At 39.1% G+C, this 25,309-nt stretch overlaps 2 protein-coding genes across 7 annotated transcripts in view; one reads left to right on the top strand and one right to left on the bottom strand.

Moving 5' to 3' along the window:
• The window catches only part of tln2b (talin 2b), an 85,010-nt gene extending 64,234 nt beyond the window's left edge, over positions 1 to 20,776 (bottom strand). For all 6 annotated transcript variants that reach the window (XM_063479644.1, XM_063479645.1, XM_063479647.1 and 3 more), the window contains exon 1: positions 20,682 to 20,776. The gene's annotated coding sequence lies outside the window, so the exon portion shown is untranslated. The remainder of the gene's footprint in view (positions 1 to 20,681) is intronic.
• Positions 20,777 to 23,520: 2,744 nt separating this feature from the next.
• On the top strand, positions 23,521 to 25,106 carry c2cd4a (C2 calcium dependent domain containing 4A). The gene is made up of 2 exons (XM_063481117.1): positions 23,521 to 23,607; positions 23,724 to 25,106. Exon 2 carries the CDS (start codon positions 23,750 to 23,752, stop codon positions 25,091 to 25,093), a length of 1,344 nt encoding a protein of 447 aa, XP_063337187.1. The 5' UTR covers positions 23,521 to 23,607; positions 23,724 to 23,749; the 3' UTR covers positions 25,094 to 25,106.
• The last annotated feature ends 203 nt before the right edge of the window (positions 25,107 to 25,309 follow it).

Genomic DNA, 25,309 nt, shown 5'->3' with positions numbered 1-25,309 from the left:
TTTCTCTGAATTACAGCTTTTGTGACTCATACAACTATAACTAACAAAAACCAAAGGCAACAATTTTTCTCTGCTTTATACAGTCAACTATATTTCACAGGTTCCCTACTATTTTTGCAGATTTGTGAAAACATTAAATACTCATGTGTTTTTTATCCGTTGCATTCTTGCAGATTGCTCCAGATGTACAAAAAACACAGTTCATTTCACAAAGCAGGATTTTCTATTTACTAAACGTATTTCCGCGAACCACAATAAATGGGTCAGAAACTCAGAAAAGAATGGGCGTGTATGAGAAGGGCTTTACAATTACAAGCTGGTCATTATGACAGCATGGGTGCATTTGGATACCCCAGTGTGGGTTTCATACAAACAGAAGCAGCAGGAGCCGATCATTAGAAGCAGGCGTCTGCAGGGCTGGGTCCCACAAGCTCAGTCGGAGCCTGTGTGAGAGGTTCTCCTTCTCACTGGGGAAGTCCAGAGGAAACATGCCATAAGCCAAGCACTCCCCAGTTCTCCTCTCTTTAACCTGATTACTGTAATGAGCTTAGAGACTGTTGGATGCACAACATCTAATGTGGATGTAGACAAACAACATTGCACTCCCTGACTCTCACTCCTAGCTGAATGCAAAGCACATCATCATACTGCAACCCTCTGTAGCTAGATGGCCCATTAGCCAGAAAGTGTTAGAGACAGGCGGATCAGAATAGGAAACTGCAATTTTCTTCTGAAGGTGAAACAAGAGGTAAATCATCGAGAAGCTGTCAAAATGCAAATAAATGATCCTTTTCCCCAAAAAGGTATAAATATATGTACCTGAGTTAAATATATGTACCTGACTATTACAAATCATTCCCAACTCAGTGCCTGCAATAAATAAATAAATGCTGAGTTTACTATTATTTGTTTGTCTTAGTTATATAAAGTTATGAATAATGATTTCATTTCCTAGGTTTATGATCATGCTTTCACTATACACACTTACCGTGCCTGTGCAGAAAGTTTAAAAAAGTTTAGTAGTTACTTCATACCATCAGGTTTGTGATTGCATTTGCAATGTAGTCTATGTGACTCATGCAGTAAGAAAATGTAATTCAAAATGTAATTATAGTACTTCATCAAAAACAGAAGAACATAAGAACACATTAAGAAGGAACAAAGTTTAGGAGATTAAGGCACAGCTGTTCATTCGCAGCATTTCACTTTTCCAGAGGTGACAGCATGTTTGAGCGACAGTGTGGGGGGTCCACAGAAATACGTTTTACTTTCATACTATTCAAATAATTATAATGTTATTTAGTAATTGTAATTTATGTCATATATTTAATATACAATATAAATTTCATATATTTTGAACTGGTGAGGCAAAAGAAATAAGATTTTTTTTTAAATGGGTTTAATTTTACTCAAAACATATGAACCACTATTTATAAAAATGCAAATACATGTATAAAAGAACAAAAAAATCTAAAAAAAAAAATCTATAAAAGAGTTAAACTGATGGCTTCATCAAACCTAAACTCAGCCAACTAAAACTGACCAAACTCACAAGAAACAACACACAAAAGGGAGAAAACCTCTCTACATTAACCGGTAGAGGAAAGGACATGAAGGCAGATACTTACTTTAGGAACAACTAGTCATTATTATTTCTCACTAATAAGAAAAAGTCTGATAGGCTTATAGCCTATTACGTAACGTATTTCGTTTCAGGGAAGCTATGTTTTCATGGAAGATGTGATTTTTGGCAAATTCTTATGCAGCAGAACAATCATAGTTCCTAAGAAACTGACATCATCAACTGACATCAAACCCTGACATAATTTCCCAGGTCGCACTGCTAGTGCAGTGAAAATTAACCTAACCAATCCAATTAATCTTTCCCCAACAAACTGCATGTCTTTGGACTGTGGGAGGTAGCCGGAGTACCACACGAACACGGGGAGAACATGCAAACTGCACACAGAAAGGCCCTGGCCTGATGGTGGAATTGAACTCAGGACCTTCTTGCTGTGAAGCTAACCACAGTGCAAATTATTGCAATGCGGCACTTAAATGCAACTGTGTGGGTTTTTTTCCAAGCTGGTTAGTGCATGGTTTTGAACAGATGGCCACATATCGTGTTTTTCCCCATTTACAAAGACTAGTTTTAGACAGGTTTGTTTAAAGCAACACTGATTTATATTTATGTGCATCTAACGTCTGTCACATTTATTGAATTTGTCCAGAGTAATATAATTACTTAAGTGTCGCATCAGTTAGCTCCATAGGAAACCAAATGGGCCCAAAAGGTCACAGGTTCATGCCTGAAGTGGACACGTGTTTTATTTTTTAAATTCTTTCTATTGAAAGTGTTTAAGAATAAATAAGAGATGAGAATTTTCTAGAGAGTCTAACAAGGATGTTCACGGCAATGTTCAAGGTGAGATCTATGTTGGTTCAACTTTTATCTCAAAAGTACTTTTTAACCTTTGACTGGACATCGACAAAAAGCACCAGTTAGTTGTTTAAAGCAAAAATAAGTAAATAAAATGCCTTATTTGCTATTGCTGTGATCCACATTGCAGTATTTACTGATTCAAGTTCATGGGTTAAATTGGCACAAAATCAGACATACAGTATCTGATCATCCTTTCATTGAACATAGCAGATCAGTGAGTGCATTTCCAGTTAGCTGCCTTATCAATATATCAATCAAGCCACAGCAGTTAATCTGATTATAACTGTGTACTCAAATAAACTGATGTGTTTCTTAGATGCATATGTATGCAAATTTTAGCTCAGTCCAGTAAGAATCTATATTTCTCATATAGCCTAGATGCCATTGGGGAAGCTAAATGGTTTTGCTGGTCCCTGAATGCTTATCCTCTTAAGAGACCCTCTTACCCTCTGTGAACCGAGCTCCAAGGGATCTTCTTTGAATGATGGTGCCGTTTTCCAAGAGAAACGACTGATTTGTGAATGCAAAGAATTTATGTTCCCTCGCAAGGATGCCTTTCTGCTCACAGGCACTTTTCTGTGCTTTCATCTCACGTGCACACACCTAGTTTTTATGTGCACAGGTTTCAAGACTGAAAATGCCACAGTTTTTTACCCTGCCTGTCAACGACGAAGCTTGTTACAAAGGATGAAGTGACTACAAGAACAGCTGAGAGTGTCCTGCTCACAAAAAGGTATTCTGCCCCTTCTGCTACATTCAAGACCCATTAAAATGCAATAATTCAGAGTTTAGACAGTCTGCTCTATAAAGATAGGTTACTTCCTGAAAGGGTTAACATAGGTTTAATTGTTGCTAACAAATATAGGAAAATGTATCACTGGCAGATTTCCATTTAATAATCTAAAAATCTGTCTGTGCTTGAGGATATTACATCCCCTGAGCTACACCACTCATCTCCATGCTCTGCAGATTAGCTCTAACCTTCTGAAAGATTCTCATGATTTCTTAAACATACCGCCAAAAACAAATTGTGTCAGTTTGCCCGATATATATATAATGACTCAAACTGAAACACTGTCGGAAAAACTTGTTAAAAAAACCATAGAAACTGTGTAGGTTTCTCTCCAGTGGTCGGTAAATGACAAATCCTGTGGGAGTGAAAAGGATCTCTGCAACGATGTTAACAGAAAAAGACATGCTACTCCTTGAATCTTAATCACAGCACGTAACAAAAGGGTCATTTACCTTTTTGTGAAATGACATTTAGCATCACACTTTTGTTCTCCAATCTTTTTCTTAAATTGCATCTAGGCGAGTGCATCATAATATGTTAAAGATGAGCCTTACTATAAGAACAAAAACAACAAAATAACATCTACTTGCCACAGCTGTCATGCTAATCTCGTACTACTACCTATTAAATAATGTCTACTTTAATTATGCTTTGAATTTAGTCACTCCACACTGAAATATTGTTGCGTTTGTGACATGGTTGCCAACTTTCAGCTACCAGATGGAGAGAAAATTCAGGGAAAGTGGCCAAGATGAGTGGAGCGGTAGAGTGAGCTAATATGAAAGTTATAATAGTAATTTGGGTTCACCCATAAAGTCCTGTAACACAATAATACACTATAAATAATTAACAATAACCATCACATATCTGCTTTTTGTGTGACTGATAAAAATCTTGATCTACTAAACAGTCAATATGTTATGATTATTTATCTAATTATGGTACCATAAATGTTTGTTTTAAATTGTCAGCTACATATTGGCAGATTTTTATAGTTACTTTAATAATCAGACAGGCCACGTGTTGTATATAGTTAGGAGAATGCATCCATAAACACAATAATGTTTTAATGTTGAAAACAGAGTCCCACAACCAGCTGGAAGCAACAAAAAACAACTCCATTCCACGGAAATTCACCTTTCCCCTAATGCATTAAACTTCCCCACAATATAGTTACAGATGTTCGTTTTGGGAGTGGGTTGAATATTGCAACATTGGAGTAATTTTTCTGAAATTGGTAGAGTAATCCACTAACACTTCCAGTTATAAAGCAGACCGCTTGTCCTTCAGCAGTCTCTCATTTGGTCTGTGCTGCTGTACTGTTCAGAAACACATGCATAAAATCTACAACTTTATCATGTTTGTCAGATTTCAAGTAACAAGCTGCGCCTGTGTTGTTGTTAGTAGATTACTTGCATCCTCACAAGTGGTATTTGTTTGCTGCCCCACGTTAATTTGCGGTCCCCTTGGCACACTGCATTGGTCATTAATGAAATCAACTTACTGTATCTGAGTTTATAAATAAACACAATGTTCTGCTTTTCCCCATTAATTTCAGAGACAATATCTATCCCAGATGTTGACCTTTCTGTTCACTATTGAACAGCTCAAAGTCAACAACTGGGGTGCAAACAGTTAGCATGGACGAATGTAAATTTGGAAGATTACAAAGGTTTCTTTCATGGCATATTCTCATCATCTGCTCCTAATTTCTGCATACACAAAGTTAATTTGCTCACTCAGCGGAACCGATTTTTCCATGACACACGTGCAGCAAATCAGACTTTACATCACACTCCCATTTCTTAAAGCATGAGACGTGCAGTTCATCAGCATAATGTGTAATTTTTCAACTGGCTGATTATTATACCCATGGTCATTCTCAGGCCCACATACGGCTGCCAGTTATGAGGTACCCATCCACTGTATAGCTCAGCAAATTGCCATGGAGTGTCATGCTTTCTGAGATTCACTAATTAGCCCAGTGAATTCTGCCACCATAGCGCACAACTCATTAATGCTGACACGGGCTTCTAATTAGTTAAATGGGGGCACTGAGCCAGCTGATAACTTGAATACTTATTATTTCTGCTTTTTGAGTAACTATGATAACAGTCCATTATCTTCACAAAACAACACCTCAGAAACTGTATGTGATCCGCACCCTTTTCAGAATAAATGTTATTTTCAATAACTGCTTTCCACAGTTTGCCATTAAATGAGAATTGAGAAGTGTGGCAGTGGTGCCTGATCAGAACATGACAATCATCTGCCACAAAGAGATGTCACGGAGACAATTTCAAGGAAAAACTACAGCAGGTAGAAACAAGATGCCAAAACATCAAAAACATACAAACAAAAATCAAAGGACATCGGATGGATGATTATCTACCCTGACTAAAAATATCAGCTGTTTATACTATATGTACATCATTCTTCTTCATATGAGTTAACGTTATTATTAAACAGTCAAAATATAGCTTCTTTCTTTTTCTCTCTTGATCTGTTCTTAAGAACATTTGGGCATTATCAACTTGTCATGTTAATCTTCCACATTCTTCCTCTTGGGGATCATAAAGTTAGCAAAGAATGAACTAGCATATTTATTCTAACATCCTAGAAACTGCATGAGTATTTATTGTAATGCACTCCATCTAATGCATTATTTCTCCAAACCATATGTTTGTTTAATGGCACGATCAAAAAGAAAGATGAGCAATAGAGCTCATAAAACTGTTTGAGAAAGTCAACACAGAAGCAAGCAAAACATGTTTATACCTTTTGGCTGCACTTTTTTGTTGTAAATGGTTTCCTCTCAGCAACTTTTTGAACCTGGTGTTAATAATTTTTTCACAATGCTATTGTTTACATTAAAATCTGTCTCATTATTAGTTGTCACTCAGCTGTCTTGTAAAGTTCGTGATTTTAAATACAAGATACCCTCACCAGCCACTTCATTAAGCATTCCTTTCAACTGCTCATTAACTCATTAAATATATAATCAGCCAATGATATGACAGGAGCTCAAAGCATTTAAGTATGCAGACATGGTCGAGATGACCTGCTGAAGTTCAAACTGAGCATCAGAATGGGGGAGAAAGGTGATTTAAGTGACTTTGAACGTGACTTGGCTGTTATTATAGAAACTCCTGATCTACTAGGATTATCCCACACGGCCATCTCCAGGGTTCACAGAGAATGGTCTAAAATAGAGAAAATATCCAGTGAGGGGCAGCTCTCTGGGAAAAATGCCTTGTTGCCAAAAATCAGAGAAGAATGGCTGGACTGCACTGAGCTGACAGGAGGGCAACAGTAACTCAAATAGCTACTTGGTACAACCAAGGTAGTCAGAAGAACATGTCTGAATGCACAACATGTCAAACCTTGAAGCAGATTATGTACAGCAACAGAAGACCACACCAGTTACCACTTCTATCAGCAAAGATCAGGAAGCTGAGGCTACAATGTATATATTTAATATAGAAAATGTGAAAAATTATTGCAACATTTAGATAGTTTAGTCAAAATTTGGTGTAAATACCACAAGAGCATGGATCCATCCTGCCTTGTATCAGTGGTTCAGGCTTGTGCTGGTGGTGTAATGGTGTGGGGAGATTTTCTTCGCCCACTTTTGCCCCTTAGTTGCAATCGAGCATTGTTAAAACATCACAGCCTACCTGAGCATTGTTGCTGACCATGTTCAACCCCCCCCTTTATGAACACAGTGCGCCCATGTTCTAGTGGCTGTTTTAAACAGGATACTGCATCATGTCACAAAGCCCAATTAATCTCAAATGTTCTTGAACATGACAGTGAGTTCATTGTTCTCAAACGGCCTTCACACTCACCAGATCTCAATCTAATAGATCACCTTTGGGATGTGGTGGAATCAGAGATTTGAGTCACTGATGTGCACCCGACAAATCTGCAGCAACTGCGCGGTGTGACGTTTAGTTAAATCTGTGTAATTAAGAATTAAGCTAGTTCTGACGGCAAAAATTGGCTCAGCCCAGCCAGATAAGGTATAACTAATAAGGTGGCCAGTTAAAAAAACAAAGAAAGAAAAACGAAAAGAAAAAAATCTCCCCGTCTGAAACGATGTGGTTTAACGAGACAAAAAATTATGCTCCAAGCATCTCCAAAGAGAAAAAAACAAACTTATCCCATGGTACCGAGGGTCATCTCTGCAGTTCCCTCTTAAACTCCAGCATCTAATTGTGAAGCTGAGCACACAGCTGTGACACTGCAGTTGGATACAGATTTTTTAATCTCTTCTTTTATATGATATCATCATGTAATCTCCATCGAGCTACCAAGGGAGCAGGCAAAGAGGCAGGAAATGAAATCAATGCTGTGTCTCTGCACTGGGTGTTACTTCATTAGTATGGGCACTACAGATGTAGCAGTAAATCTGATTTATGAAAGGGTGACAACAAAGAAAGCCACAGACGAAGGGGTCCACAGTAGACGAAGGAGACACCCGGTGTTCTCCCCACAGCCTTACCTGTGTTTAACAAGGAAAGAGAGTGGTTTTCTAATGAAGAACACACTTTTCATGCAGCTGCAACCAGAGGTCAATTTATAAGCATGGTATTAACTTTCATGATGAAAACAAAGCAAATAAAAAATATGAGCAAAAAAGGCTGGTGTTTTGTTAACATGATCTGTAAATTATGATGATCAGAAAGTTTTATAATACTAGTTGCTGACATTTTCACAATACATTTTATTGTCTTCACAGTATCCTTAAAACATTTAATAATGTTTGGCATTCACACATTCCTCTTCTTTGTGCATGGAAAGGTCTGTTATCCTAATTATTTCCCAAGTTTATGCATGCTTCTTGTTCAGTTTTCTAGGAATCCCTACATTTTATTGCAAAAGCAAAGTCTCTAACTCACCATTGCATTTTTAATGATTTGGTGGGTTGGTTATTATGGTGGGCTATTATTGACTACTCAAAGAACAGCACTGGCATATTTTCCCCTATAAAGCCCTTTTAGGTAAACTTCCAGTTGACTTCTGCACCCTTCTCTGTCCCAGTTACCAGATATGCTCTTTTAAACTGTTTCTTTTTGATGTATGTATGATGAGTTCTGACATAACATGGGAAAACAGCATTTTCTTCTTGTGCACCTCGATCGCGTAATTATTTACAGAAAGACCTAAATTTAAACATGCTTCTATCTCTTGTTGAAAACATATTAAGGAATCTAGGGAAGAAGACTTTGCGGCTTGTTTCTTTTGAGAAGCCACTTTTTGAGATGTTTTGGGTTGTATGGCTGCTTCCTTGTCCATCTTTGTCTTGTAAAAGATATTATGAGCTTATCTTCTAAATAGGTAATAACAGTTAATATTATCCTCATAATATATAGAATAAATTAATACCTAAGATAATACCTAAGAACAAAAAAAATCTATTGGAACATACGAAACACAGTTAATAAAACATTTATTTAAATGAGTTTTAGGAAACGAAGCAAGAGGTTAAAGAACAATCGATTGATCGCACCTTTTGGAGAGGTTAGAGTCACAGAAAACTATACAAATGCTTTCTCACAGGGGAAGCATTGTATAGCCTTGATACGACATACCATCCCCTTCAAACACTGAGATTCCAGCTGATTAGTTGTGCACTCCCATGGGACTAAGAAGTGTAATTCAATTAGTCCCACGGTTCTGCACCGAAGAGAGGGAGACAGATCTATCTCACTGGATGACACCCAGGATGTGCTGTGCTGGTGTATGCACCGAAAAATTGGCAGCAGATCAGGCTGATGGTCTGAATTAGATAGTGTCATTTGCTAAAAGACTGCTAAGAACACCAAAATGCAGGAATATATCTAATAGCATCTCGAAGATGTTGCTCCTTAAATGCCCTTAGCGATCATGAAAAACACTACCAACACAAAGAGGGACTGAATGAGAAGCGTTTCCAGGCCGAGGCTAACAGAGAGCCTCGGCCAGCCTCGCCTTACATGACAAGCCAGCCACATTCTAAGCAATGCCTCTGAGCTTGTGCCATGAGTCGAGGATGCTGTCTCCCACTGAAGTTGCATACAGATCGCCCTTTCAGAGCACAGCCTCCTCCACTGTCTCTTTGTCCCTCCTCCCTGTGGGGAATTTATAAAGCTTCACAGTGCCTCACTCCATGAGATTCCTGTAATTTATGACAGCCTTTTCCCAGGCACAGAGAAATCAAATCAAACTGTAAATATAGTGCATGTTTCCCAGTATGAGCTCTTCACAGAGACCATAGATCACAAATAAATGCCAGAGATCCTGACAGTCATTAAATAACAGCATCAATAATCCCACATGTGGCAGCAGTACATTTGATTTCAGATTATGAAAAGGGCAGAAAGCATAGCTAATGAATGAGACACACCAGAAACAAACCAGGAGAAATTCAGCATTACCAGAGGTATCAAGCCCCCCAAAAATCATCTAAGTCATTCTGTTTTTAAAGGGACGATCAGCAAAGAACCAGTTGTGCTCATTTGTACTAGAACGACCTTTGACCCGAGCCTGGCACAGACACACTTGGGTATGTTATACGACACCAGATCAGCCAGACCGAAAGGAGAGTGTCATCTTGAGGGTAGGGTATAGCCTCACAAGTGTAGCGTGTCCACTGCGGGTGGGCAGCCGCCCTCCATTAGCTGCAGCTCCATCAATCTCTGTGTCTGTGGAAATTGAAGACTCAACGGAGAGAGGAAGAAGCAAACAGCTGCCATATAGTGGACTGAACAGATGGTAATGGTGGCAAAAAAGTAACACCATATCATTTTAAACATCCACACAGCATCTCAATTTGGGAAAAGAAAAGACGCATGTCTGCCACTTCGACAAAATACACTTCTCAGGCTGCCTAATGTACTGATGCTTGGCTTTTGCATGACATTTTATCTTGCATATATTTGGAAGAGCGCAACGCATGCAATTTGTTCACATTTGTCACTATGAGAAAATGGTTTGATGATTTCTTGCGTAAAGTGAGCAGTGCATATAGAGCCATCTATTATCAGCATGACAATTTATGGTTCAGTAAAGCAGTTTGTGTATATTGTTGAACAGTAAATGCATAAAAACACAATACCAAAGTCTTATCTGTATCGCAGCAGCAGTTTTGGGGGTTTAAAACAGAAAAAATTGACAGGCATTATTTATAAAAAGACACAGAAAATGGGAAAGAAGTTGTGTTTTTACCGTTTTTCAAGATATGAGGGAGAGATAGTATGCTGAGCCATGTGTCCTGCAAGTCATCCTCATATGCTATGGAATTAGATACTTGGTGTCAGCACACCGTGACCATATCAACAGCATCATTTTTTTTTTCCTATGCCACCCGCACTGACAGGAATGTGAAAAATGTTGCAGTATTTCAAGGGATGGTAACAAAGTTACTGGGCTGCCAGTGGCACTTCAGCCCCTGATTTCAAAACTGAAAACATTCAAATTCTTTCCTGAAGAACGCAGGTAAATTCTACAAATGCACATCAAGGTACGATGATTTTAAATAACACTCATGTTTTTTATACATTTGAAATGTAACTGCACGCTTGCATGAATCTAATTTTCATGATGTTCAGGGTTCTCTTTATTCCTGGGGCTAAGACGCTTACTTGAAAACTTGCACAAGCTTGCAGACACAGTGCTGCTTTTTGTCTAAAAAAACTGTCATCTGTCCATATAAAAAACACATTAACGATAAGGGAATCAAAAACAGTAAGTCATCACTTTGACTGATAAAGCTGTGGCTTTAATCTTATTAATATTGCACACACTATCATTTAAGATATGCTGTCACCAAATGAAAAATCAAATCTTACAGCTCGAGCGCTGAGGAAGAAATTTGTGAAATATGCAAGCGCTTACATGATTTAGGTTTCTGCTGATACCCTATTTAAAGCTTTTTAATATCTCATCTTACATTATAAAATTATTCAGGATGTTCTGCACTTCATTGAAACAATCACCACTTGTTTTTATGTCTTTGACAACCTACTTTAAAACTCACAGAAACAGAACAATTCTTCTATAAATAACATGATTATTCTGCTGAGTAATTGTTTTACCATAATGCACATGTTCACAGCAGGCATGTTCCCTGTGCTTGTAACAGATTTGTCACAAGCAAATGACTGCAGGAAGGAAATTAGAGAGCATAATAGAAGGGAAACAATCAAATAATGCACACATGATATGATGGGCTATTTTTGTTGACCGTTCCAACAGCTCTATAGCAAAAAGTCTTTTTCCTTCCCCACTGTAAAGGTCAAAGTGACTTTACTTTGCAAGAGATGAACACACATTAACAGCCATAGGCTAATTGGGAATCATAGTAGTAGAAAACATTGAGAGAGAAATATTTGTTAAAATGTGCTTTATGAGTCTTCTGCTTTCTTCTCTGTTTTAGTGGCTGCTCACACAGTAACAGGAAATTGATTACGGGTTTGCCAAACAATGCATGTTCTTAAGAAAGTCAACATTTATATTCAGCGGTCGTTCTTTTCTAGGAACAACAATGTACACTCAAGCAAGGTTACAGTACAAAACATCAGTACTTTGTATAATTAATACATGATTTGAATTAAAATATCCTCATTTGCTAAAGTTGTTGTATCATTAAGCCTGATCCTTATTCCTACAGCGGTAATTTAGGATTTATGTTGGACTTGGCCTAATGAATCAGCATAACAACTAAGGTTGTGACAAAAAACTCATGAGGTCAGAAGATTGCAACTGCTGAGAAAAGAACAGGTGTTACATGCTGCACATTTTATTTCCACCTATCCATTTGTTTTAACTGCTTTCCAACCAGTCCTTACTACCTGGTGACAGGCAGAGGATACCCTGGACAGGCCGCAAGACAGGGTCTAACATGCACAGACATGCACAGACAAATAACAAAAAGCCATCAATATACGGAGATTCAGTGCTTACAAGCTCCACACAAAAAAGCCTCAAAGCAGGTTTATATCCAGAACTTCTTTGCTGTTAGGCAACAGTTTGAGCTTTACTGTTTGGTGAATTAATGTTACAGTGTGTAAAATATCACCACTAGATGTCAGGAGATTGCACATTGCGGTCAGCTGAATTCTGTTTTCAAAATTCAAGTGCTTAATTCTAACTATAGTGACCGGTGTAGGACAAACTCTGGCCTATGTTCATCTACAGTGTAGGCTGCCAGTCCGCTCTTTACCTCGGTTGTTAATGTGCGTCTACATCTGTTCACTGTGGAGGAGGTTGTAAAAGTTTATGAAAGAGATGCGAGTCGATGAGTCAGTGAAGCTCACTTCTGACCGATGACAGCGATACAGAGGTGAGTTGTTGAAGATATCCTACAGCACTCTGTAAGTGCTGCTGTTTTGTTGCAGGTGTTAGCTGCTGTTAGTCAGCATTAGTGAAACAGCTCTGCTGATCCTCTGTCTTTGGTGTACTTCATATTTGGCCAGTCTATAGCCATATACATAAAATGACATCAGCACTAAGGAAATTTTGAAAAAGCTACTTTTTTTTAATGTGTGACTACGAAAGGCCTACATGTTTCTAAAGAACAGCAAGATATGTTTCATCCAGTTTCAGACCAAAAGAGTTGCTGTATGAGCTCTAATTGTTAAAACCCCTCAAAAAGAACCTGATAGTGTCTTCTGCTCAAAGTAATCAGACAATCATTTTGTTCTAAACACAAGGGTACTACTCCTGATAAGATAAGATAACCTTTATTAGTCCCACGCGTGGGAAATTTGTTTTGTTAAAACAGTGGACAGTGCAAAGTTGCATAGAAAAATTAGAGAAAAACACTGGAATAAGATATCAATAAGATACTGTACACCTAACCTAAATATATAAGGCTTAAGTAACACAATTAGTTACACTTTACAGCATCCGGCTGCTAAATGCACTTTAGACATACCAATATAAAATAATTTTGATAGTCTGTGAGAGTCCACAGTTCTCTAAGAAGAACTGAGGTGCTGACACTACATAGCCCTGAGCCAGGGGAGAGAGAGGGGGAGAGAAGGAGGAGTTCTCGCTTGGTCAGCAGCCTGCAGAGGATCAGAGCAGAGGATAGCAGTAATTTCAGTGCTGTTCTTCAGACAGGGGAGTCCTTTCCCCAAGCAGTCGCAAAAACAGGCTGACAGCTACTGTACACACAAAGGACCTGACAGCCCACAATTAACCTTGATGTTAAACCACTGCCACGTCAATTGTCCCTAAACCAAGATACTATAATAATGTCATTTTAGTTACTATATCTAGCTGTTACTGAATCCAGCACCCCTTGAATTATCTGTACAGATCTTAAACATCTGTGTCTATGATCATGTGACACAGACATGAAATATTTCCACACACTCCGGCTGTTTTTTTCCCCACGGTGCAGCTGCATGTTCCATACACCTGCACTTGCAGTGGCCATGATGTTTTTATTTTCCTGAATCTCCATATCTGTGTCATAGACCCTGATACTTGATTGGTTTTTAGAGATAGCAGTGTATTGGACTTTAGAAATGTAGAACTTTAGCAGTGTGTAGACACATTCATATTTCAAATGCTCCTCTAAAAAATGTGTTTTAGGTCTATCAAGGGATTCAAGTCTTAACTGCACTTCGTTATAGTGCTCTGGATTTGTCTTTGATGCATTTATCACGCCGATCAGTGATGTCAGGTGTCTTGTTTAGTTGGATTTAGGCAACACTGTCATTGACCTTCGGTTGAGCGGCATTTTAAGGGAACTCTGTTCCAGTGAAAAATGCTCTCACAAAAGGGGATCGTGGGTGTACCATCATGTCTTTGAGAGATCTTGCAGAAACTGGACATGGAAATGTCTTCAAAAGCAGAACAAAAATAAACACCACTATACAGTACATTAGACTGTAGTAAAGCAATTACAGCTGGCATTATTATTATTATAATGGCGCTATTCAGAAGACTTTGACTGCACAAGAAACTTAAGTCTTTGATTTCTTTTGAGTATATCAATACACAGTTCCCACAAACACACTGTTTCTGGCAGAGGAAGCTTGGAGGCACTACCAGCAAGTCTACAATGGTGCAAAGAGAAACTGGGCAGGTTACAGCATGGTCACTGTTCACTGTGAACATGCAAACCATTGTAACTTAACACAGACAACCAGGTGATAAACCTGTCTGAAGCAGCCGTTTGCACTGCAAGAACAGAGGAAAATAAACTGACTTAAAAAATGCAGCAAATCAGCTCCTGCAATGAAATCGCAATACCTAACTGTATTCACTCTTTGGGGACAAAGGGGCATAAGTTGAGCTGTGCTTCTCTTTTAATGGGATATATCAAATGACCTTTAGCACTGATAAGTAGTTTGATTCAAGTAAAGTAGATCATGTTTCTCTTCAAAACCAAAGCATTGATGGGGGTTTTTTTTAACTGAAAAAAATCCTTGTGTATGTGCGGTCAACAGCGCTGAACACAACCCTGTTCACTGGCACTTTACCAGTATAACTGATTCCTAAATGAGTAATTTATATGATATGAACAGGAGCAAACAATTTAATTTCTTTGTTCAAATATTTAGATAAGTGCTCACCGCTAGATTAAATGTCAACAAAGTGGCCTGAACTCAAAACGCACACACACAAATTAGGTGGAAAATAGCAATTACTCTTTGATTTACAAATAATTTATGTAAAAAAAAATTCACAGAAAGTAAGAGGATGCCACTTTATGTCACTAACACAATTTGGGATAGTGTACTGTGTGCATTGCAGTGAAGGTAAACCTGTTGTCTAGTACTTCAAACTGGCATTTTAATTTTACATGCTGATGAGAAGTGCCACAGGCTGTGCGACTGCCACTGACCTAAACTACATCATGTCAGCATCTACTGACCTACTTTTTGAGTCTGCTGATTTATCCCGGCGCAGCCACACCAGTTTAAAGCACATTTATAGTGTATATAAATGTGTATATAATAGAAATTCAAATTATTAATAAATTGCTTTCTGAACGTTTCTGTGAGTTAAAAGAAGTGAAATAAAACAATATTGCATTAAACCTCAAGCACTAACAGTTTAACAACTGAGTGACTTGTGGCTGTGATCCGTCTAAATGCTATGCTGTAATGTCCAACCATTATTAATCAAGTGTGGAGTCAGTCTAATCTGATCCCACTACATTTCTTAATTAAAAGCGAGCTCAACCTCACTTCATATCTGAAAGCAAATTAGAAATCTGGTCAAGTGTTTGCCGATTAAAAATGCCCATCTGCATTATATATAGCTTTAACAAATTGCCTGTCTGCCACATTCATCTGTATGGAAAAATCCGAGAAACTGTTCTTTCAGATTGCTGTAATAGCAGGAGTTTGGGAATGGTGGCCAGCGCATACATTTATTTGTTCTACAGAAAGTGATCTAAATGCAAGCCAGCCCCTAAAGAGGCTGTGATCACAGTGACAGCAGTGAGAGAAAACACAGGACCAATCTATTTCCCTTGTAAACACAGAACACAAAGGCTGGGTCACATCGACAGCATGGGGTGTGTTTTAGTTTCCACCTCCTACACACTCGTGCATCAAATATAGTTCAACAATCACACTCTCCAATGACTCTCAAAACCCTTACTTCCCACCCTCCAACTGAACATTTCCTGGGGAATTCCAACCAGGAATATATTCTTGATGACAGAGCAACTACAACAGCTGAGAGGAAAATCACTTCTCTAATGAACAGCAGGAGGCCTTGTCTTTAGCATTTGCTTGTTCTCGACATTTTGTGGCTCAAAATAGTTACTCGTAAATGCATGACCTTGTTATTGTTCTTCATGGAGCAGTTTTAAGTGTTACTTATTGCGCCCCAGAACGCAGAATTTGAACAAACACTGACTAAAAGCGTTTCATGAGAGAGTGTGGTGTATTTCATGAACACGTTTGAAACATGCAAATTAGCAAATTAGGCACTGAGCTTAAAGTGTGAACTACAGCTATGGTAGCAAAGATGTTGCTAATAGCTTCCTATAATACAAAATCATTGCAGTAATGGCCTCCGCAGTAGTTGGCAATAAATGTGAAAAGCCACAATTTAAATAGTCCTTGGTTTTAATTGCCAGTGCTCAATAAAACTGAATTCAATAATATTATTTAATCTTAGAAGTGTTGAATCTCTATTTGTGTTCTGAGCTAAACTTTTCAAATCTCTTTTGGATGAAGCTTACAAACTCTGCTTTCATAACCTTGGATCTTGTGACTAGCATCTAGTGTTTTGTTTGATGCAGCAGTCAGTTGCCGCTGGCAGATGCATGCTGCATGTGAGCTTGTGACATTGGTGTTCCTGAGATCTAATTATGTCTGTGTAATACTGTAATATGGAGAAAGCGTACAGAACTCATTGTAGATGCTCAGGCAGGAGGTCTCTTCTTTTAAACACAGGCAAGCCATGGGCCTATATTGTGAACAACAAGTGAACAAGGAAAGTCCAAAGAACTCTATCTGAAGATTGCAGATTTATGTAAGTTAGGAAGGTCTCTTGGAGCCATTTCTGAACAACTGCAGATTCCAAGGTATGCAAGTACAACTTTTTCATATGTGTCTCCGCTTTGCTAGAGTCTGGAAGAAGATTTTCACCCTCGGATGAGAGGAAACTGGTTAGGATGTTCAAGAACAACCCAGGAAATATGAAGGCTCTGGGCACCCATGAACTAAAAATGGCTGGACAACAAGATCACTGTCCACAGTGAAGTGAGCTTCACATCATTGACTGAGAGGGTGTGAACCAAGAAAGAAGTCTCTGCTCCAAAACTGACACCTTCAAGCTGACTAAAATATGTAGCTATCAACATGAATAAGCCAAGTTCCTTCTGAAAAAAGTTTTTATGGTCAGCTGAGACAAAGATTGAGATATTTGGCCATAATGACAACAGGCATAGTAAAAGTGAGGCTTTCAAATTTAAGAACACTGTATCAACTGTCAAGCATGGTGGTGGTAGCATCAAGCTTTGGGGCTTTTTTGCTTCCAGTGGTACTGGTACATTGCATAAAGTGGATGGAGTAATGAAGGAAGACTACCTTCAAATTCCTCAGCTTCACCTCAAATCAATAGCTAGACTTGGACACAGTTGGGTGTTCCAACAGGACAATGATCCCAAACATGCACTGAAGCTGTTTTTTGGAATGGATAAAGCAAGCTAACAATAAGCTACTGGAATGTCTCCAATGTCCAATGTCTCCACAATAAAAACTGATAATGTGTGGTGCCACACCTTCTATTTGTTAAGTGTTGAGCCTGGAAATAAATGTATATATGAGATTTGTTAATAAAGCTTCAAATGTACTGACTCCAGCAGTTACATGTTTGCACTGAGCCGTTGCTCTTTTCAATAATGATGTAATGGTGACATTATAAACGACATGAAATTTCCATAAACTTGCTTTCCTATAATTCCACAGATCCGTCTAAATAAAGAGATGTTTAATCAATTTGTATATGCATTAACTTTTTTGTTCTGTAATAAGATGTTCAAGATGTCTGACCTTATTACAGACAGTAAGATTATTATCTGACATTTCAAACTCTGGAAATCTTCGATGTTTATCCTCCTTGGTTTTACAAATCATTACAGTGCTCATATAGGCTTTTTTTGTGAAATTGTGTTTCACACCATAAGCAGAACATGTGAAAAAGCATTTACCACACTTCCTGACTTCATGTTTGGGCCACCAAGCAGTAGCAGTAACAACGGCAATTAACCATTTGTGAGTATGCAGTAAAACAGCGCCAGACTATCAAACTACGATATTTTACTGTTAGTATGATGCTCCTTTTCTGAAATGTTGTGTTACTTTTATGCCAGATGTAATGGGACAAACCCCTCCCAAAAAGTTCAACTTTTGTCTCGTCAGTCCACACAGTATTTTCCCCAAAGTCTTGGGGATCATCAAGATGCTTTCTTTCAAAACAGAGACAAACTTTTTGCTCAGCAGTGGTTTTCGTCTTGGAACTCTGCCACACGGGCCATTTGTGCCCAGTCTATTTCTTATGGTGGCATCATGACCACTGACCTTAACTGAGGCAAGTGAGGCCTGCAGTTCTTTGGATGTTGTTCTGGGGTCTTTTGTGACCTCTTGGATGAGTCGTCGCTGTGCTCTTGGGCTAATTTTGGTCAGCTGGCCACTCAGGGTTTATCACTGTTCCATGATTTGGCCTTTTGTGAATATTGTCTATCACTGTGGTTTGCTGGAGTCCCACTGCTTTAGAAATTAAATTGCTTTATAACCTTTTCTAGACTGAGCGATCTCAATTTTGTTTGAATTCAGCTATCTGTGGGATACACCACAGATAGCAGTTTCTAAATACCTTTATTTAGAAACTGCATTTTATGTTTACTTGTGTATTCTTTGTTAAATATTTAAATTTGTTTGGTGATCTGAGACATTTAAATGTGACAAACATAGAAAAAATATGAAATCAGGAAGGGGGCAAACACTTTTCCACACCACTGTGTATGGATGAGCTGCTGGAGACCAGCACTACAAGGACTAAAGACAACAAGATCATCTGCATACATCATATGGTTCGCTAAAAGACTACCAACCTTGCACCAAGTTTAACGGGTTCTCGGCTTCTTTGACAAGCCATGAACATAAAGATTTAAAAGAATTGGGGATAAAATTCCTTTTTGTCTAACTCCAGTGCGAGATTAGAGAAAAATCCAGAATAAATTCAAACGTGTGCACCCAATTCTTGTTAAAGTCATTAAAGCTGTATGCTGTGCAATCATTACACAGTTAAAGGAAATCATTTAAAGCCCCAAATTACCATAAAATTCAGTCTATGTGAACTGACCGCAGCTGTATATGATGCTTACGCTTAAATTTTAAAGTAAGACCAAGAGATACAAAGTCAGGAAGGCACGCAAAATACCTTATAAAATGCAAGAGTATTTTGCATTAGTGGTGCTTTAAACACACTACAGAGGTACTCCTACACCATTTCTTGCTGGAAATGTGTGGTTGGTGGAAGCTTTTATCCCACACTCCCTAGTGCCTTACTGTACCATTTGGGAGTGCATTTTAAGGATGGGTACTCCCAGTTGGAATCAAAGCTCTAGCATGCCAGTGATGCCTTTAAGCCATCCAGAATCTCAGCTGTCGACATCATGCTGAGACAGCTTGACCTTTCTAGTCACATCACTCAGGTAAAACATGTCACTCCACAGTCTGAAACTCCCTGACGGCATCGGTATCCTTGAATTGACCATCAATATCCAGGATGCCTCTTGTGGTAAATGCACAGCTGCTGTATTATATACTTAAGAGGAAATGGACTTTAAAAACAACAATAACAACAACAAACAGTTTTTCATTACAGAGAAAAGAAGCTGTGCATGTCTGCAGCTAATGTGGTTTGCTATATGAGTCAGACCAGTAATAACAAATATGATCCAAGTTACTCAATGTAAAAACCATCTCGGGGATTTACAGTTTGGCACCTTCAGCCCAGAGTCACTGTGCTGAAGCAGCATTGACAGTCCTGTATCTGTGAAACACCCACATAGCCCATAGCTCAGAAAAGCTCTCTTCACAGCGCATCTGTATGAGGCAGAAGGGCTTCTAATGGTTAAGGAGACGTGTCCTTCATTCAGAAGTTATGGATCTTCCCTGTTGGCATCTTGGAGAAAATAAGGTGAACATTCACTCTCAGGATTGGCAAAGGTGTCAGATGAGGGAAAAGCACTAATCTTTCTTCTAAGGTGAATTAATGATCAGATTTTTAAAACTGGGGCAAAGCACAACAGTCCCTGCAAGCATTAACAGTCTTAACAGACTGAACAGTATTTTATTCTCCCTACATTTTCATTAACCTACAGTAAGTCATTCACCAGTGGCTACATCCCTGCATGAGCACTACACATCGTCAATGTCAGCTTTGATGTTGAGCCGATCCAGATAACATTCAGGTCAAGTCCAAGTTACTGTACAAAACATTTTTTGCAGAGCAGCGAGGATGCTGGAGCTGAGCAGCATTAGTTACCTATTTAGCCTACTTCTAAGGACGAAACTGGGGAAGCCTAGATATTTAAAATGCAACACCAACGCCAAACAAGTGGGTCAATCAAATACTGTTACCTCTTATCTGTCAATGTCAAAAGCAATCAGTTATACAGTAGCCGAAGAAATGGGCGAGATTCACCAGTCTTATTTTAACGCGCAAACGAATCGACAGATGTCAGGTCCAAAGAAGAGCAAAAGGAAATACCAGAGTGGAAAACATCACACTAATCAAGTGAAAAGGTCGTCTGCAGACTGTTCATGTGAAATGTTGTCAGCGCTTCTGCTGAGCCAACATCGAGCGGTCCGCCTCCCTGTAGTGAGATCATTTGGGAGGAACAGCACCTTGAAGAATAACGCCAGGATTTAAAAAGAAACTGGATAGAATCTCTTAAAAAAAATGAAGGTAAAATCCTACCTGATGTCCCTCACTCGTCAGTGCATGCGAGCTGACTTGGATGTAGGCGAAGCGACACACACCGCAAGCGGGTCAGCTCAGCCTGACTGCCTCCCTCCTCCACGGCATCAAGCCCCTCCTCGTTTATCGTACAGTGGAGAAGGATGAGGGGGGGAGAAGAGAAAAAAAGACCACAAATCTGTGCGCCGCAAAAAGGAAGCGGCGTCACACTCACGCACAGTGTCAGATAATATGTATCCCGATGAAGACAGATTTACAGCCTTACCAGTGCGATGAGCAGATAAAATTAACCTGGCAATCATGCACAGGGATAGACGCACGGAAGATCTGAGAGACTGACCTCTCTTATTTTGAAAATGCTTTAATTTGTGCAGGGTATAGAGCACCTGCCAAAAGCGTGTCTTCACACTAAGCGTTAATGGAAGCCTGGCATGGAGGCTCATGTTTAAAGTGGGGGCAACCTCCACAAGTCTTGCTATAACGTGCAGGAACATACATCCCACATAACATTGAAAAAGAGTATCTGTCTGTTTTTCGTGATTAATTACACTTACACTAACCTGATAATCAAGCAATCAAATTAAGATAAGGCATTAAGATATATTTTAGCGACAAAATGAGAATATTATTTAATGTATCAATATGGCCAGCACCTCCCCTATCGGTGGGTGCACTATTGTTTTCTAAACATATACTACCCCCTAATGGAGATATGGAAGCATTTATGGTCAGGAAAGACGAGGACATGCTCTCTGGAAAAATAAGGGATGGACTCGGACAGAGTGAAAAGTATTGTCAGTATTTTGCAAAATAGGTATGGATGATTGGTATTCCAAAAAGACTATTAAAATATCACAGCGGGACCGATTATCCTAGTCTACAAAGCCCAATCAAAATGTGTTTGATTTGTTTTTTCATTTTCTCACACTGTCCAAGGTGAGCCTTCACTTCACAAAATAATATAATACTATAAAGGGAATACCATTAATTTTAAGCTTTTCTTCTGACAGTTAACTTTCTATATTCCACATAGACAGACCTGTTTGTGAGCTTAGAGAAAGTTTTTAAATAGCTTACAATATCCATCATTTTTTTTCAAATGTGCCTTCTGGTTCGCAGGGTACAAGGTGTTCGAAAGGTACGTGTGAATTAGTGATGCGACGTGAACATTTTGGCAAACATTTCTAAGTAGCCACTCTCGTTTAGGACACTTTCCTGGTACAGCGTTAGCTCTGACATCATCTTGTCATTTATTGCCTGGTAACACGGAGTAACCAAGTTACTCCACTTGAACTTTGTCGTGTTCAGAGTGGAGTTTTTTTCCACTTGGGTCTTTTCAATATGAAGATGGTCAAACTGCCTTTGATGTAGTAGTACCAGGTAATTAAAAAAAAGTAGAGAGAACTGATGTAGGTTTTCATTTGCAGTGTTTGAGTTTAACTAATTGTTAAAGCCAACTTTTGTTGTGCTGTCCAAGAAAAATTAAATCTAGGTGTCAAACTGTCTCACCACAAGAGGGAAGCATTGACATAACATTGCATTGATATGTCAAGATCTAAAGAGCAATGTTCAGTATACCAATAAATGTTATCATTGGCCTTTGTTTAAATATGATATTGATATTTCAAAAGCCAGATTTGTGATAGGATCTTCTTCAGTATATCAAACGTCGTCTTTTATAGATAAATTCTCAGTATATCTATAACATAGTGATATAAATACAGTAGATCTGTATATAAAAGAATCAGGTTATGGGCTTTTTTATTTTGGGGGTCTCAAGTTCTCCAGATTGTATCTTTTTAACCAAGAAAAGTAATGTAAAGATAGAAGTTAGGTGAAAAAAAAAATCTATTTTCCTGAGAGATTTTAAAGATCCTGTATTTTAATGCCATCGAAAATATTGTTGCAATTGTTGCAATCATTTTAAGAGTTACAGCAAGCACATTTAGCACATTCTTAATTTTTCCAATTTCACAGATGATTTCCTTCATAAAACTCCAGTCACGTAGTGCGGAAAGCTATCTTTCTCTCAAATTTCAAATAAACATTCAAAGTACTCTCAAGACAGAAAATGTACTCGGCTCATTTATAAGGACATGTGTGTAATGAAGCAAACTGCATCGGGAATATTGGTGATGCAGTGATATGGCAGTAAATTACTTTTGCATCATTACATCACCAATATGCTCGATGCATATTGCCACATTACATAAAAGTATGACATTGATAAGAGTGCAAATATAAACAACCTCACCTGGTTCAAACAACAGAAATTTCCACCTTTATTTCATTAAAACACTCATCAGCATTATATTAAAAACCAAGTTGCCTATTTTTCTTAAACTCTTTAAACCAAACGGATGTCTCCTGAAGTAAATACGCAAGGCAGTTTTGTGTCCTGAACTTTTGACAATGAAATTTAGACATCAATGGCAAGAGTTATTTTTTAATGGTGTTCAGAACTCTTATCAAGCAGATCACCTTTTTTATGTTCTTAGAACAAGGTAAAGCCCACCTTCTAATTTAATTTCCATGGAAAAACAAACATCTGATTTAGAAGTCTGTTTAAAAACAGTTTGTTTAAAAAACAGCTGCTCACTTTCAAAGTACAGTAACACGCTTATCTTGCTAAACAGCACGGCAGCCACTACAGGCGCACTGAGCTTTGTTGTGGTTCGGATATTTCCATGGGAACCAGCGGCTAAGGAGAGCAGGAGGATCCTGTTTGAGCCGGAGGCGTGTGTTAGATTTATTGGTTTCCTGCTACATTTAAACCGCCTGCGTCTCTCAAAGAGCCACAGATCTGCAGGACCTCCATCTGCTGTCAAGAGAGCCCTTACAACTTCTCTATCTTTCAGCACCTTACTGGAGCTTTTGTCCTTTTTTGGGATAATATTGTGGATTATCCATAGCCCCAGAATATAAGGTAAGAAAACCTTCCTGCCAAGTACTTGTTGGGGATATCCTGACTATTTGTGAATGCATTTGATTTCAAAACATAACTCAGCAACTCAAGTATAATTTTCTTTTATTTTTTCACAGAGTTTCGGATTTCTACCAGAGGACCCATGTGGATGGTGGAGAGGATCCGCATGTCAGTGGAGAGAACTAACCTGCCTACCTTGACAGCAGAACTCAGCTATAAACTTGGTGACATCATGCTGGGAGAAAAGGCAGACAAATCCAAACGGATTTCTCTTTGTCCTAATATCATCACCCCTGACAACATCCCAGAATTCTGCATCCCCCCAACGATCCTGTCCTTGCAGGAGAAGAACACGGAGCAAAGCCGAGCAGCTCGCATTATGAAGGTGCCTCCAGGTGGAGGACCCAGCCCTGAGACTGAGATGACGTTTCACGAGCCGTTCAACCAACACATTATTCAGGTAGAAAGTGTGGATGAGAGCCCCTACGATGGCTGCAGTGATGAAGAGAGCACCAATGCTGACCCTCAGAGCCAGGCAGCCTTATCGCTTCCACACTTAGCCAAAACCCAGACCAGCTATGGCTTTTGCACTTTACTAGAGAGCCCCCACACAAGAAGAAAGGAGTCAATTTTCCATTCTGATCCAGGCTCTTCTCCCCTGCTGCTGCCCAGAAGTCGATCCAGCATGTGTTCCAAACTCACCCCCTCCACCTCGCCCTCCTCCTCTCCTTCCTCCTTCAGCCTTAACAGCCTGACCTCCAGGCTTTCCCCAAGAGGCTACACCCTAAACTGGCAGACCACTCTAGACAGTGATACCACTTCCTCTACTGAATCCTCTCCTTTCAGCTCGCCGCTGCTGGCCAGGTGCCCTGCCAAGTCTTCCCTCTTCAAAGCGCTGAGCCATGAACTGCTGTTGTCAAGGAACATAAGGAAAGCAATGGTGTCTAGGAACAATTCCCTGTCCACAGATGAAGGCAGCTCCACCGACAACAGCCCCAATGTCATGAGGAGAGCATCAGAGGGGTTAGCTGAAGGGCTGCCCAGCAACTACAGCCTGGCACCACCCACCATTTTCCCCATGGACTTGATTCTGCATAGAGAGAGGGTCATGAAGGAAAAAATGGTGCCCATTGGAAAAGAGGGCAGTCTGAGACTCTCAGCAGAATACTGTGCAGATAACCGAAGACTGCGAGTTCGACTCATCAGTGCAGAGGGCCTTTATCCTCTGTCTGTAGACCCCAAGATTATCAACTGTAGTGTCAGCCTGTCTCTGATTCCCGGAAAAATCCAGAAGCAACGCAGCACTGTCATCAGAAAGAGCCGTAATCCGATCTTCAATGAGGATTTCTTCTTTGATGGTATCTCAGAGGAAGACCTCAGCCAGCGGTCCCTTCGCTTTAAAGTTGTGAACAAAATGTCCACTCTGAAAAGAGACTATCTGCTTGGTGATTGTGATTTGCCTCTTTCAAGCATTGTAACCTTATAAAGTGAAGTAGTTTGGCAGTTTTTTTAATGTACTGAATTATTTATTTAAATTTTTGTATTATAAAAGAAGATTTTGTATTAATTAAATTATGGAAAAAGTTGACTTTATCTGTCTCAAGTACATTTTTTGAGTATTTTTTAAATTTTTAATTTATGACAAGTTGCACCATGATATTACAAACTGAGCCTGGGACAGAGACATTTTTATTTCATAATA

The sequence above is a fragment of the Pelmatolapia mariae genome, linkage group LG7 (genome assembly GCF_036321145.2).
Source record: "Pelmatolapia mariae isolate MD_Pm_ZW linkage group LG7, Pm_UMD_F_2, whole genome shotgun sequence".
NCBI classification, from domain to species: Eukaryota; Metazoa; Chordata; class Actinopteri; order Cichliformes; family Cichlidae; genus Pelmatolapia; species Pelmatolapia mariae.
Note: the sequence above shows the minus strand (reverse complement) of the source record. Positions and strands in the feature narration are given on the sequence as shown.